Source organism: Oryza glaberrima, chromosome 10, assembly GCF_000147395.1.
Source record: "Oryza glaberrima chromosome 10, OglaRS2, whole genome shotgun sequence".
NCBI classification, from domain to species: domain Eukaryota; kingdom Viridiplantae; phylum Streptophyta; class Magnoliopsida; order Poales; family Poaceae; genus Oryza; species Oryza glaberrima.
Genome location: NC_068335.1, coordinates 12,715,945 through 12,730,830, shown reverse-complemented (window position 1 = coordinate 12,730,830; position 14,886 = coordinate 12,715,945). Strand labels below are relative to the sequence as shown.

General features: G+C 43.0%; 2 protein-coding genes across 4 annotated transcripts; one reads left to right on the top strand and one right to left on the bottom strand.

The window, feature by feature from the left end:
- The first annotated feature begins 2,417 nt into the window (after positions 1–2,417).
- LOC127753211 (phosphoinositide phosphatase SAC2-like) lies at positions 2,418–6,693 on the top strand. 3 transcript variants are annotated; one of them, XM_052278678.1, is made up of 7 exons: positions 2,418–2,577; positions 3,991–4,065; positions 4,226–4,353; positions 4,463–4,570; positions 4,742–5,057; positions 5,306–5,418; positions 5,943–6,693. In XM_052278678.1, exons 3-7 carry the CDS (start codon positions 4,322–4,324, stop codon positions 5,944–5,946), a joined length of 573 nt encoding a protein of 190 aa, XP_052134638.1. In that variant the 5' UTR covers positions 2,418–2,577; positions 3,991–4,065; positions 4,226–4,321; the 3' UTR covers positions 5,947–6,693. The 3 variants fall into 3 exon arrangements, with proteins under 3 accessions (XP_052134638.1, XP_052134636.1, XP_052134639.1); XM_052278676.1 differs by having other exon boundaries at positions 3,972–4,065; XM_052278679.1 differs by lacking the exon at positions 5,943–6,693 and adding an exon at positions 5,514–5,660 and having other exon boundaries at positions 3,972–4,065.
- A 3,527-nt stretch (positions 6,694–10,220) lies between these two features.
- LOC127753057 (ethylene-responsive transcription factor 1-like) lies at positions 10,221–11,582 on the bottom strand. The gene is made up of 2 exons (XM_052278514.1): positions 11,255–11,582; positions 10,221–11,151 (listed from the first exon to the last, which is right to left on the bottom strand). Exons 1-2 carry the CDS (start codon positions 11,580–11,582, stop codon positions 10,517–10,519), a joined length of 963 nt encoding a protein of 320 aa, XP_052134474.1. The 3' UTR covers positions 10,221–10,516.
- Between the last annotated feature and the right edge of the window lie 3,304 nt (positions 11,583–14,886).

Here is a 14,886-nt window from a genome sequence, read left to right as displayed (position 1 = left end):
GTATACTTTTGGAGTACCATCGGGGAAGTTACTTGGTTTTCTTGTCTCCGGACGAGGAATTGAAGCAAACCTTGAGAAGATCAAGGCCATCGAGAACATGAAGTCATCCACAAAACTCAAAGAAGTTCAGAAGTTGACAAAATGCATAGCAACACTAAGTTGATTCGTTGCCAGTATGGGAGAACGAGAACTGTCTTTCTTCGCTTTACTTAAAAAGTAGGACAAATTTGAATGGACGCAGGATGCCGAGAACGCGTTTATCGCGCTCAAACGGTACTTGTCCAACCCCCTGTACTAGTTGTCTGTCAACCAGTGGAAGAGCTATTCCTTTATATTGCCGCCACACCTTATTCTGTTAGTACCGTCATAGTTGTCGAGAGGGACAAAGTACAACACCCCATATACTATGTCAGCGAGGCCCTCCACGACGCCAAAACCCAATATCCCCAAATACAGAAGCTGCTCTACGCTGTGATTATGACATCATGGAAACCGCTTCACTACTTCTAGGCCCACAAAGTCACGGTCATCTCTTCTTTCCCCCTATGCGAGGTGGTCAGGAACAAAGATGTTGTAGGACGCATTGCCAAGTGGGTCATCAAGCTCAGCTAATTTGATGTCCACTTCGTTCTGAGAACAGCTATCAAGTTCCAGGTTCTCGCAGATTTTGTTACCGACTGGACTATTCCTAATAACAGTATAGCTGATCAGACAGATAACGAGACATGGAAAAATGACCTTCGATAGAGCACTCAACAGCTAAGGAGCAGGGGCAGGATTTATTCTGACATCTCTAACTGGAGATCGGTTCAGACATGCAATACACCTCAATTTTCGAGCAACCAATAACATCGCAAAGTACGAAGGGCTACCATCCGGGTTACGAGCCGCCGTAGCACTCGGAGTAAAGCGATTAATTGTGAAAGGGGACTCAGAGTTGGTCGCCAATCAAGTGCACAAGGACTACAAATGCTCCAACCCCGAGTTAGCCAAATACCTCACCGATGTCAGGAAGCTGGAGCGAAAGTTTGACGGTGTCGAAATTTGGCATCAAAGATAAGCCTAGACAGGGGATACCCACATACCATATTCTGAGGGTATTGGGACATATACCTTCTCGACGTTAGAGATCATAAGATAAGCCCCGTTGAAGTTACAATATCCCCAGAAGGCCCGCCACTATCGACATCAGAGATAAGCCCCATCGAAGTTCGGTATACCACATAAAGAAAGCACGTTCCGAACCACTTATCATCTCTTAAGGTGTGAATTAACCACACATTTTACAATGTCCAATTTTGATCTTATTCACAAGACTATTATACACTTTTTTGAAGTTATGTGAAGAAAGGACTCTAGAAGCTTCACTTGCAGCGTCATGCAACTTGGTGGTCTAGTGTGGCCAAGAGTGGACCCCTAGGACCATGAGAGAAATGTGCATTTTGTGGCAAGATTAAACTCTATTTATTTGTCCAGACATTTCGTAGCGAAAGAAATAAGAATATTAGACACACTACAGAAAATGTGGGGTAAAGTTTAAAGATACATTAACCTCTTTGAGTTGGCCACATGAAAAAGGTTCCTTTTTATATGTTGACAAATTTGAGGCGGTTTGTATCTTTCACTTTCTGTTCACTATGGATGTATTAATCATCTTGTAGTACAAGATACAAACAGAAAGTGAAATTTGTTAGGGAAAAAACAAGATACAACAGCAAAAGTGGCTGGCTACTACTACAATACAATACATAAGGACTGATCCAAACAAAATCACCCAAGGCTTTCATGAAGTACAAGGCTGTCAGATCATGGCGCTTCCATGTTGCGTGAGGCATTTCTGCATCACCACGTCAATTATAAAGCTTGTAGAAAATATTCCCTTTACGGTGAAACTGTAGGGAGGCCCCTACGCTATATTAAATTTCAAAAGGAAAAGTTTAATTACAAAAGTTTCTTTTTTTTCCTGCTCACTGGATTTTCCATGTCACCTATTTTAATCTTAGGAGCATGCATTAGCATTTTTCACTTAGGCCCTTGGTGATGTGCAAAACTGTTTCACCTGTGGCCTACCTTTATTAAGCATACTTTAGTAGGTTGGTAATTGTGTTCCTCTTTTCTTTTTTCTTTTCAACCAAGGGTTTAACTTTCAATATGTGTTATTTATTTACTGGAAGACCTGAAGGATTAAAAACAATAAAATTGCCATAAATAAAATGAAACGATATTACATGATCAAGTTAATTATATAAATCATTTATTATTGTCGGCACATTTTGCAATTTTTGATACTAAAGTAGAGTGACAAAAAGTTTTTCCTTTTTATTGTTCATGACGTCATTTGGTTGGTCTAGAACATTCGTTCCGTCCTATAAAATGCGCCCTAAGCCACCTCAATCATTCCCATTCCTCGTTCCTCCGTCAGTGGCCTCTCTTCTTCCCCTATCATTCCCATCCCTCGTTCATCCGTCAGTGGCCCCTCTTCCTTTTGTATTATCATGAGCATGTCTTCCCCAAAACATTTGCTCGCCTAGATATACCACTTCATGCGACCTCCGTCATCCGGGCCATTACTATGAGGTAAATATATATCCAAACCTTTTTTTCTCTGAATTCTCAAGATAGAAGCAAGTTAGCAGTTTCATCTTAGATCTATCTTATTATATCCATGTTTGATCATTTTGTTATGAAGCTAGGTCTAGATCTTGAAAAATAAAATTAGTAAGAAAACTAGTCTGGATTAACATAAGAGGCATGGAGCTGGTGACTGATCCACTTTCTGTTAACACTAGGCGGCTAGAGCCACCACTGGTGGAGACCAAGTTTATTTACCTTGCGCTCACCGGCTCACGCTAATAATTGGAAACAACGTGTCATTGGTAACTGATGATGTCGATGATTCTGTCATGTTCTAAAAATTTCTAGATCTACAACTTGCCACCAGTTGAAAAAAAAAGTTGATTTCTTAGTCCAATCACCATATGTAGTTAGACTCAAAGCTTGGCTATACTCGAGACTTATTTTTTCTGGCAGCCAAAAATTGTACGCATCTGTTCAAATTTATTTCTCTAGATCTATTTCATACTGGTTGAAATTCAAAAAAATCATGCTTACAAACTTACAATTTGAATCGCGCTCATAGCGAGAATTCGAGATAACTACCCGGCCTATATCCGAATTCCCCCCCACTCCACTTGTTAATCCCTAGTCGTTGAAAGCAACTACGAGGTTCAGTTTTAACCCCAACAAATAAAACTTTTACTTGGGGTGTCTGCCAATTAATATGCAAAGGTTGAGCCGGTGTGTCTGCATAAATCTTACAGACCTTGGCAGTATCCGGCAGCCAGCTAGCCAGTAGCCACCGCGCCAATAAACTCCAGCAGAACTAATCAGCAGCAGCGCCAGTTGTAGAGGAAGCATGAGCACCATGCACAGCCACAGAACAAACTTGATCATACAGCTAGAGAGGAGTGTAATGTATCACATCTCGCTAGATTAATCAGTAGACAGTACTAATCCCAGGACCTTATGATAGGATTTTATTTTCACCTTCTTCCAAAAAAATCAGCAGTTGTTTCACGAACTGATCAGCTGCTCAGGTGATAGCTGACACTGTGCGTGCGTGGCTGAGTGGCTGCCTTGTGGGCCCCCTTGGTCTGTGGTGACGTCAGCGGGTCACGCCCTCGGTTGACGTCATCCCAGCCGCCAGACCGTAGCACACGGATCTTTCTTTCCTCTCAAAATTAAATCATTTCAATTGATGTCAAAGGCAGTCTAAATAATATATACTTCTTCCGTTTCACAATATAAGTCATTTTAGCATTTTCCATATTCATATTGATGTTAATGAATCTAGACAGATATGAATGTGGATAATGCTAAAATGACTTACATTATAAAACGGAGGGAGTAACAGTTATATGTAAATCTTCATATGTGTTTACCATTTTCATCCCGTGTTCTTTTTTTTTTAGAACTCTCTTACCTGTTCAGGAGGGACGAAACATGGTGGGTGCTGAAAATTGACCGCACCGAGCCGACGAGCCTGGAATCGAAGATTTGGTCGAGGTATGCTTTTATCTTGTATGGTTCATCCCTCATAGATTTTGCATATATAAATTAGTTTCCTGGCTTGGTAATCCTTTGCTCATCATCTGTTTTTTTTTGTAACTTTGCTCATCACACTGTTCATCTCCACAAACCAATTTTCCAATTGACAATTATTCAGGTTATTGAGAAGAAGCCTCGTGAGTCTTTGCAACGCGTACAATATGCGAAAGCCATTGACCACATAAACAGTGGGTTATCAAATGATAAGCAGTTAATGGTTATTCATATGGACTTGAAGACTTGGAGGTGATTTATTGTTCTCCCTAAACAGAACTCCCTTTCTAAATTTGGCCTCTGTCAAGCTTCATGTTTATAATTAGTTTTCTCTTCAAATGTTAACACATGTTGTTTGCAGCTGTGAGCTGTTTCCATGCTTGCTAATGGTGGGATTTGCCTCATTAGCTCATTCAGACTTTCTACATTGCCAACTTACTACAACATCGTTACCTGATCACACTCTAAGGTAAATTTCAGAGCAATATACACACTAGCAACGTACTATAGTGTAACATGGCATATACAGAACTCTAGATTTATCATTACTACATGTTTAGATTGTGCACCTTTGCATACTGATACCACCTTGAATAGTATTCTTTTCTTTTTCTTATTCTACTTTCGACATGTATTACAGGGAACAAAACGATGTTACCGGTGCAAGTAGCAGTACTAGCATGAATGAACCCAAATTTGGGATAATAGAGATACTGCCAATTGTGCTGCAAAAGGGAGTGCTCAGGACTAACTGCATAGACAGCCGAGACCGCACAAACAGAGCCCAAATTGTGGATGGACTAGTCGGCTTGGGGCGCCAGCTGAAGGCATTGGTGCAGACTAAGGGTTTGGAGATTCATATAGAAGAGCCCTTGTCAAGCACCTTGATGCTGTTGTATGAGGAAATGGGGGATGCATTGGCTCTTCAGTTTACTGGCTCTGCTGCTCAAAACAAGGTTTATGTTACACTTAAATTGTCAAGCCAGTTTGAATATTGAAAAGAGCTCGTTGGGCAGTTCAATAATTTATTTTCTTCTTACTTGTGGGCACCTCCTGCATTAGTACTTAGATCTTGAAATTTAGTTGCTGCAAATGGCAGTTCAGAATTATACAACTTGCAAGACAATAAACAGTGCACACATTTTCTTCAGAATTCCAACTCCATGCAATTCGCCTAAGTGACTAATGTTTCTTGACGCATTAGGAGTTTTGGAAGCAAAAAGGGCAGTGGAGTGCAATGAATAAGCTGACCCGGAACATCCAACATTTTGTGAGCCATGCTTACATGGACAGTGAAAAGCAGAATTCTCCAAACATGTAAGTGGCTTTTAGTTATATACCTACTAAAATATCATATCCCTGACAAAAGCAATAAGACGTTTTGAACGAAACAATTTTTTTTGAATGAATAGAGAAGTTGTTGATGTTTGCATTCTATTTCAAATTCTTGGGACATTTCCAACCCCAACTGGGAAAGCCTCCAATTTGGAGGTTTTGGCTTGGCTAGCACCCGCCAAAGGCAAGTGAGTCCTAATGAAGACCAACATGAAATTGATAGATTTGATATTATCCTAACTGTTAGTTGTGGCATTGAATCCTAGGTCTTGACCTGTTTATACTATGATAAACACTAATATTTGTTAATTAGTAAAATAGTGACCAAACTAGATCATGGGTGAGCTTACAATCTCAAAGTTATACCGTCTGTTACAACAACTGATCAGGCTATGTAATAGTTACTTGGTTGACACCTTAAAATATAAACCCCACTATGTTATAGTTTATTTGCATTTTAATATATATCTACCACTATTCTAAGTTTAATTGTTTATCTCTATCAGGTAATAGAAGAAACTCCACTGCTGTACAACCATCCAACAATCTCAAAAATCTGCAACATATCTAACCACGTTGCGTGAAGGATATGAAACCGGTAGCATGGAGGAAACAAAAAGGACTACTATAATTACTCAGCTTGTGAAAAAAATGTTGAGAAAGTTCATATACTTGAGAAGTAAAGCCAGTGCCAGCATCCATTATTAAAGCCCACAGATTCGAACAAGAAGCTACTGAACTAATGAACAATCCATCTTCATTTCCTTCTGTAATATGCTGTGCCAACGTACCATCTGCAACATTGTAGTGATACCTGCAAAAGAAGTGTGGCTAGTGTGAAATTTATACTGGTCTAGGCAACAGTTCATAGGATGCTCTGCAAGGAATATCATAAAAACATTTATCCTGGCATCTATGTAAAATAGACATGATTTGGGATTACTATAGGAGAATCTTAACAAGGAGCACATTCACAGTCCATTCAAGTTCAATTCAGTTCTGGTATTATAAGTGGATCTGATGATGGGGTTAGTGAAAGATGCCAATCTTCTCGGGCCAGTTGATGTGCATTCAGTATATATGGAGAAACATATCCTTGTGACATTCAATTTGTGTAAACTCTTATCTTAGTTGACCACATAGATAAAGATGGAATGTTAAAAGGAGTATTTGTTCATGATGTAATTGTCTCCTCTGTAATTACAGCCCAAAAAAACGTTGTTTTTGTTCTATACAGTCTCTTTTCTCGAACACGTGTTCTATAAAGTCTCAATATCTCATCATTGCTTCTTCTCTATATTGTTATTTGGTGTTTTTTCATGTTAATTGGTTGGATTCAAGCAGGACATAAAAATGGTTTAGGCTTTTTTTTCTTCATCCGTGCAGTTTCTCTAGTTGCACAAAGTTGAGGACTTCGTAAAATGCCAGTTTACCACATAGTTGAGGGGGGCAACCCACTTTTTCCACAACAGCATGCGAAATACCTTTTTTGGTCCCCCCCCCCCCGTGCTCTTTATCTTTCTCCTCTCACTCTACCTCTCCTCCATCTTGGGTAGCCGCCATGCCTAGAACCACTGCAAATACTTCTGCTCCCACCCCTGTCCGCAACCTAGATCCACTGATGAGCTCCACCGCACTCGAGTAGAGATGAAAAATGGCTTAGATACCGAAGGAAACTAATTGTCCACAATTCTTTTCATATTCATTTCAGATTCAGAAACAAAAACGAATATCCATGGCATGAAAACAAAAAGAAATATTATCAAATACAGATAAAGGACAACAGGGAAGCGAAACAAATATGGTCATTAATATTTATCGAATCATAAAACCCCCCTTATAACTGCCTTCCAAAAATCAACGGAGAAATATAAATTGTTGTTGCATATCAAAGAATAGATCAAATTATTTAAATTGTAGCAACTGTATATATGTATATGTTAACGCCAAAATTTGGTAAGCCCCGAAGTCATCATCGGCCTAGAGTCAGTATCGACTTCAAAGTCCTGGAATTTACTGATGGAAATTGTCAGCTGCCAATAGTTGGATTCTTGATGGATTCGGTTAAGAAAATTAATCAATTAAATGAAGTTTATCTAGAAGAGACCAAGTTCAAGGAAGACACAACTTGGGAATTATCTATTAATTAGGCATAGTCGGGTAGTTTCCTTTTATTTTTAGGGAAGTGTGTTTAGAGTTCAATCAGGACTTGTATCTTTTACTTTATCTTTAGGAAAGTTTATGTCTTGTCCAATAAGAACTAGTATCTATCTATGGGTATAAATCGCCACCCTTTTTGTTTTCGTCTTTCTCGATGAGCTAGTTCTTGTTTCAAGTTGGGGTTGCATTAATTAGCTTCGATCTCCGACGAGGGGTAAGGCTTGTTATGGCTGCTTGCATTGTCGGGATTAGTGCTTCCATCGCTTCGACACTCTAATCTTGTCCATGTATGACATCGTGTTATCATATACATTATATAATCTAGATTGATAGTGTTTTCTACTTGCATCGACTGATCTCTATCTAGGATTTTGTCGATATTGGCTAGATTACTTTGTTGGCTTAGATAATATAATGTGTCCACCACCCTAAATATCAATCAAAGGCTTGATTGTTTAGACTTTATGCTTCTTTTCACATTTAGTGTTGCATCAATTAGTTTTGACCTACTAAGTCGTGTTTAGAATCATAAAAGCTAACTTGCCTTTGATTGCCAATAAGGGTTTCATCAGGGTTTCAGCCTATGAGTTATCTGGACGTTGCATCGGCTTATAAGGATTACATATAAGTTGGTTCTAGCCGATTGTAACAAATGTTTTACTGATTATCTAATCATTTGGATTTAACAATATCGGATCTCCAGCCGATGCATGCTTTAACCTATTGCACGTGCGCGTGCCACAGCTTGCATCCTACGCCGCCATCCGCCCCGCCCCCATTCTCCTCCTTTTCGTGGGGCGTTGCGCGTGTGCTGTTGCTGCCCGCCATCCTTCTCCATCTTATCCAGGAGCTCGAGAGGCGAGGTGCGGATTGACGACAAGCTTGGAGCTCCGGTGCTGACGCGGTACCAGTGCTCCGATGAGTTCCCGCTCTGGTGTCACGGAGCCTGCTGCTATGACCAGGTCCAGCGAGCACTACCATGCTACTAGCCACGCGGTTCTCCTGCTCGCTTCATCGGTTCGCTTGTCGTCCACCTCGTTGCTTGTTCTGCTTGTGTGCTCTAGCTCACGAGCCAAACGAGCTAGCTTGAGCTTTCAAACAAGCCGAGCTAAGCCAGGACTTTAGCTCGTTAGGATAACAAGCCGAGCCAGCTCGTTATCCCAATCAGCCAGACCGAGCTGAGTCGGGCCAAGCCAGCTCAAAATCCACCCCTACCTAGATAGCCTTTTTCTAAATTTTCTAATTTTTTTTAAAAAAGGAAAAATTCGCCCACCTAGCCCTCCCACCACACAAATGTGAACAATACATTTGGTCGGGATAACCACTACAAGAAGGGATTGGGATATTTATAGTGTGTAATATCGGCAACGGCCAATAAATGGAGACCATCAATAACCGTAATCATTGGAGATGGGATTTAACCATAATCTTTGCCAGGCATCAACCTATCCCCATTATCGATGGGTGTCATCAGTGACGGCCCCAGCCTAGAGGCCTATGGTGAGTGTTTGTATTGGTGCTTCTGTGTTGGGGTTTATTCCGACCCTTCAAAGGGGACGCCTATGTAACGGGCTGCAAGCCCCCATCATGGAAGGTCTGTTCACGATGTCGAGTTCTGGATTCTGCTTTCTCAAATTTGTATTTAGATATCCATTTTGATGAAAAATAGCAAGAGAGGCTCGCAAGCTCTTTGCTTATAGCCTGAAGGTGGCAAAACATTTGGTTGGTTTGAAGGTTCTGTTTTTGTCAATGTTGGAGAAATCCTGTACTTCTAATCTTGTGATTAGACAGACCAAATCCAAACATGATAAATAATTCCTACATCAATATATAATAAACTAACAATAGTTCATTCTCTTCAAGAAAAGTTAATGCATTATATATTGTTGTGGCTTTTAGCCTTGGGTCTAATATAATCAAAACCAGTGCCGTGCCCTTGTATCATGGAAGCTGGTATTGCTGTTGCCTAACCTAAACTAAACCGAAAACCCATCATGCAAGTATCCTTCCTTGGACTTAGACTAATCAGCTAATTGAGCATAGCTTTTGATGCGACGAGTTGGAAGGAAATGATAAACAACACCTCACCAATCGTCACATAGAAGAAAGGATAGGATCTCAAACACCCATTTGTGCATGTTCCAATTAGTTAATCCTTCCTATGTTATAATGTATATAGCCGTGGCAATGCCCGAATTTGTTTTTCCCTCTAATTTTAATGTAGTTTCTAAGACAATGCTGATAGCACGTTCCATTGAGGTATTAGTGAGGTTATTTTTTCACTATTAAAATGTTTGGCGTAACCTCTGTCTTGCTCTTCTTAACTATTGAAAAGAAATTAAAAATTTCCATGCATGAGAAAGACCATAACATGATTTGGTTGGTCGATTTTTGGGCTAAAAGGGAAGTTAAGTACTGTAGCAGAAATGACAATAGGCTATTTTTCATCATGCAGATAATTAAGTGGGTTGTATTTGCCATGGATGATGGATTGTTCAGTAATCTTGAATATTTTTCCTCTCAGAGCTATTTCGAAAACTGAACCTATACTCTGCTGTATATATCATCCTCGCCTGTTGCGGATTTGCGATCTTGGATCGAATAGGTCATGTTCATTTTTTCCATTTCAGAAAATTTAGTTTATCACTGAAAACAGCTATTAATTAATTACAGAGAAATACATTATACAAACAAAAGCCACTGCTAAAACAATCTCAAGACACATACTTACATCATATTTTGCGATGAACTCATGACTGAACAGTGAATAACTGAATACTACTTCACTATTGCTGGGGAAAAACACTGTACAAGAAACTGAAAACGCATCAAGAACAAGTGACCTGTTCACTGGATCGGCATCATCAGGTGCCATGCCATGGCTTGCAATGGCCGCCAATGGCGGTGTGATTTGACAGCATCAGAAGCAGAACGAGCCGTCGTCTGCGAAGCTCCATAGCGCCGCCGGCCAGTGGTCGCTCGCCGCTTGGTCGACGGCGGCGCTGTCGCCGCCGTGCGCGAGCAGGCTCTCCAGGGACTCGTACGCGCCGCCGGCGAAGTAGGAGGCGAGGCCGCCGTGGACGTCGTACGGGTCGAACACCTCCGGGTCGTCGACGTTCTCGGACGCCACCGTCGCCGGCGGGGCTGGCTGCGAGGTGTGGCTCGTCGTCGGCATCGACTTGGCGCCGCCGTGCCCGGGCTCGCCGACGAAGGAAGCGAACGCCGGCGCGGGGACATCGCTGGACGCGGACGCGGACGCCGCCGTGACCTCGCTGGTGGCGGGCGGAGACGACGGCGAGCGCGTGGCGGCGTGGGCGCGGCGCTTCTTGCGGCGGTGAGCAGCAGCCGAGGGCGGCGGCGCGGAGGGGAAGTTGGGCTTGGCCTTGGCGCCGCGGAGGCGGCGGGCGGCGGCGTCGTAGGCGCGCGCGGCGGACTCGGCGGTGGGGAAGGTACCGAGCCAGACGCGCACGCCGCGCACGGGGTCGCGGATCTCCGCCGCCCACTTCCCCCACGGCCGCTTCCTCACGCCGCGGAACCGCCTCGCGCCATGGCGCTCTGCAAGATTCAAGACAAGACAAACACAACAAGAAACTCCTCTCAGTCCACGCTAAATTCTGCAGCTGATGCAAACCAATTCTTGATCGATCGATCGCCTCACCATGTGGAATCACCGGCGGCGGCGGCGGCGGAAGAACCACCACGCCGTCCTCGCTGTCGTCGTCGTCGACGACGACGTCGTACTCGTCTACCTCCTCGGACTCGGAGTCGGAGTCGGAGTCGTCGTCGCCGGCGTCGAACTCCTCGAAGGCGGCCTCGAAGTCCTCGTCGTCGCTGATCCGCCGCCGCTTGTTCTTGTTGGTGTGGCCGCCGGAGCGCGGCGACGGTATGAGGTCGGCGAGGATCGCGCCGCCGCACATAGCTCTAGCTCTGGATGGGTTGGGGGTAGGTAGGTGAGTTTGGTTGGAGTTTGATTGGGTTTGAGACATCGGAGAAGACGATGGGGGTTTATATTTATAAAGGAGGAAGAAAGGTAGTACGTTAAACTTTGGCGGGAGTGTACGTACTTGATCATCACAAGTTGACAAATTTATGTACTACTGTACTATACTATCTCCAATCTATTATAAATGCAGTTGTAAGTTTCCGTGTCCAACGTTTTGACGGTCAGTTTTATTTGAAAATTTATGATAAAACTACAAAAAATAATCACATATAAAATATTATTCATATTTTATCATCTAATAACTATAAAAATACTAATCATAATTTTTTTCAAATAAAACGGATGGTCAAATGTTAGATATGAAAAATCGCAACTACACTTGTAATGGGATGGAGATATAATTTTCTTTGAATGAAAATTAAAAGATGGCATTTTTTATTTATGTTTTGGGGTACAAATTCGTTCAAGTTTAGTTGCTACCTAGGAGCTAGCTAGGTCACTATTTTGAAAATTGACATATTTTTATCTCGGGTTTTTTAATTAAAAGGTTTGGTTTACATACATGTATTATATGGTGCCACGTGAGAAAAAAAAATCATTTGAACGAGTAGATGAGACGTGGGTAGAGGTGAATTGCGGTGCATTTTTTATTGCATAAATGTCACTTCTGTCAAGAATGAGCGCATTTTCCACTGGAAATTAGCTTTATCGTTGTGAAGTTAATTTCTATGTAATTCTGACGTTAAAAGGAAGACCTAAATTGAAGAGCTAATTTTGTTCCTAATTTGAAAATGTATGCAAACAAAACTCTTCGAGAGGCGAAGTGAGTGTATCTCAACTGGTTATATTGCTTGTGGTGGAATCTATCTACACGAGTTGTACGGACTATTTAAACAACCCCACAGCAATTTTAAGCATTAATAGAATACTGTCTATCCATTTCTAAAAAATGAAAATATTCGTTCTTTCATCCAAATGAAAATAAACTTAATAGAGGCAAACCCAACGTTTCAATGTAGGTGCTAATTACTTTTATAAACATGTAAAAGATTGCAATATGTATTTGCTAAAAAAATAAAAAAACAAAAAGGTGCCTACACTATTTCATTTATAAAACTGCAAGTTTTCTTCGTATTCCACCGATGAAAACTGACAAAAATAGAAGCAAATGAAGAAGGAGAACGAGCTCTACACCTTTTATATGGAACCCAATCAAAGATTTGAGGTCGAAAACCTTCCCCCCTAATTTGTGGATGTTTAGGAGAGAAAAAACGCCGGCCATGCATGGCCCCGGTCAGGCCGTGGGCTTATATGCCCCCCGACCATCGCAAGCGGTCGCCTACTGTGGGCCGCACGGGATAATCGATTATCCTGTGCGGTCAGCTTAGGACAACCGCACGCGATAAAACGATTATCCCGTGCGGTTGTCCTAAGCAGACCGCACGGGATAATCGATTATCCCGTGCAGCCCACTGCCCGACCCCGGCATTCGCCTGGTTGCAGGCGGAGCCACTTATGGCCAGCCTGGAACCAAAGTGAGCCGCCGTCCAGGATAATCACATCTGTAGTAGTGATCTTAAACATGACACGATTGCTTGTATTTACAACTAATTATTCTTTTCAGTGCAAGCGATATACTCATCGACTGCGAGGTGTCTAATGACCTCGTCAATCTCAAGTATGCATTCATAGGGATCTCAAGTATATATTTATAGGGATCGAGAGGTCCACATCTCAAGTACAGTGAACTTTCCTCGAGGATAAACTTATAATAAACGGTTGAAAAAAAAAAGTTTGTAATTAGGTTTATCACAAGAGAACTATTGAATAAAGGGATAAGTCCATTTTACACCCCTCAACTCTTTGCTTTGTCTAAATCATACCCTCGAACTATAAAACCGGATATCTGACACCCTTAAACTATCAAAACCGGACATTTTACACCCTTTAGCAGTTTTAGGCTGGTTTTGGTACAGCTAGATGCCACGTCAGATGCCACATCTAAAAAAATACACATCAGCAAAGAGGAGGGTCCCACTTGTCAGTTCCATTCCACTCTTCTTCTTCCTTCCCCTCTACCTCACTCTCCCCTCCATTCCTGGAGCAGCCGAAGTGGCCAGTGAGCTCCATCTGTGGAGCGCCCCCTCCTCGCCGCTCGGAGCTCCACGCCCTTCCGCGGCCGCCGGCGGTAACACCGCCCAACAAGCTCGAGTTGGAGGTAGAGACAGTGCGGGCGGCTCCAAGCAAGCTCATGGCAGATACAGCGCGGGTGACGACAAACTCGTGGTGGTGGAGGCCTAGCAGCGTCGGCTCCTCCATCAAGCTCGTCGTGGACTCGAGGCCGCGCTGCTGGCACCCGTCTTCTTCAACCGCAGCAAGGGGGAGGGGAGGGGGTGGATCCGCATCCATCAACCCTCGCCGGAGCTTGCCGGCGACCTCTCTTTTCCGAGCTTGCAGCCAACCCCCTCTTCTCCGACCTCGGCCAAGAAGGCGGGCTCCGCATCGAGGTCGCCACCAACCTCCCTCTTCTCCCGAGCATGGCCTCGTGGCCGCGGCCAACCTTCCCCTTCTCTCAAGAACAAGATCGAGCGCCACCACCGCTTGGTCAAGGACGAGATCGAGCTCAAGCTCCGCATCCGCTGCCGCCTAGTCGAGCTTGCGTTCCTCGTCCCCAAGCTCCGTCGCCTCCGCCGAACTCTACGTCCCCAAGCAGCTCGAGCTCCGTCGGCGAGCTCGATTTCATGGTGAAGATGGAGCTCCTGGAGGTGGCAAGAGAGGCGAACCTTAAGCTCGTGCTCGCCGGTGGTCGGCGCGGAAGGGAAGGCTGGGGATATGCTTGAGCTCCGTCGGCGCTCAAGAATGCCACCATCACTGCTCTCCTGGTCTGGGATGAAGAAGGATAGAGAGAGAAAGGGAAGAAGAGATGGGGGAAGAAGAAGAGGTGGCTATGCATTGACATGTGGGTCTAATTTATATATTTTTATTTTTTTGCTGAATGGACTTCCACATCAGGCGAAAACCAGCTTAAAAACCACTTGAGGGTGTAAAGTGAATGGTATTGAAAGTTGGAGGATTTGAAATATTCGGTTTTAGAGTTTTGGGTGTATTTTAGACAAAATAAAGAGTTGGAGGGTGTAAAATGGACTTATCCCTTGAATAAACCATAAGTGAAAATGCATTATTTTTCGAGTAAGGGTTTGGTCGTTCCATCTGCTTCGTGATCATCGTAAGCAAGTCTGCATCAGTAGTGAGTCATCAATATGAGTGGGGGTTATTTCTTATTTAAACTATGTTGTTAGGGGAGAATATTTGAGCTAATCCACATTCTGACTTGCATCTACTCTTTT

Coding starts and splice junctions, on each gene's coding strand:
- LOC127753211 (XM_052278679.1), top strand. CDS start 4,322: ATGGTTATTCATATGGACTTGAAGACTTGGAG. Junction 4,571..4,741: donor TTACCTGATCACACTCTAAG/GTAAATTTCAGA, acceptor CATGTATTACAG/GGAACAAAACGATGTTACCG. Junction 5,058..5,305: donor GCTCTGCTGCTCAAAACAAG/GTTTATGTTACA, acceptor TTGACGCATTAG/GAGTTTTGGAAGCAAAAAGG.
- LOC127753057 (XM_052278514.1), bottom strand. CDS start 11,582: ATGTCTCAAACCCAATCAAACTCCAACCAAACTCACCTACCTACCCCC. Junction 11,152..11,254: donor GCCGCCGGTGATTCCACATG/GTGAGGCGATCG, acceptor TGAATCTTGCAG/AGCGCCATGGCGCGAGGCGG.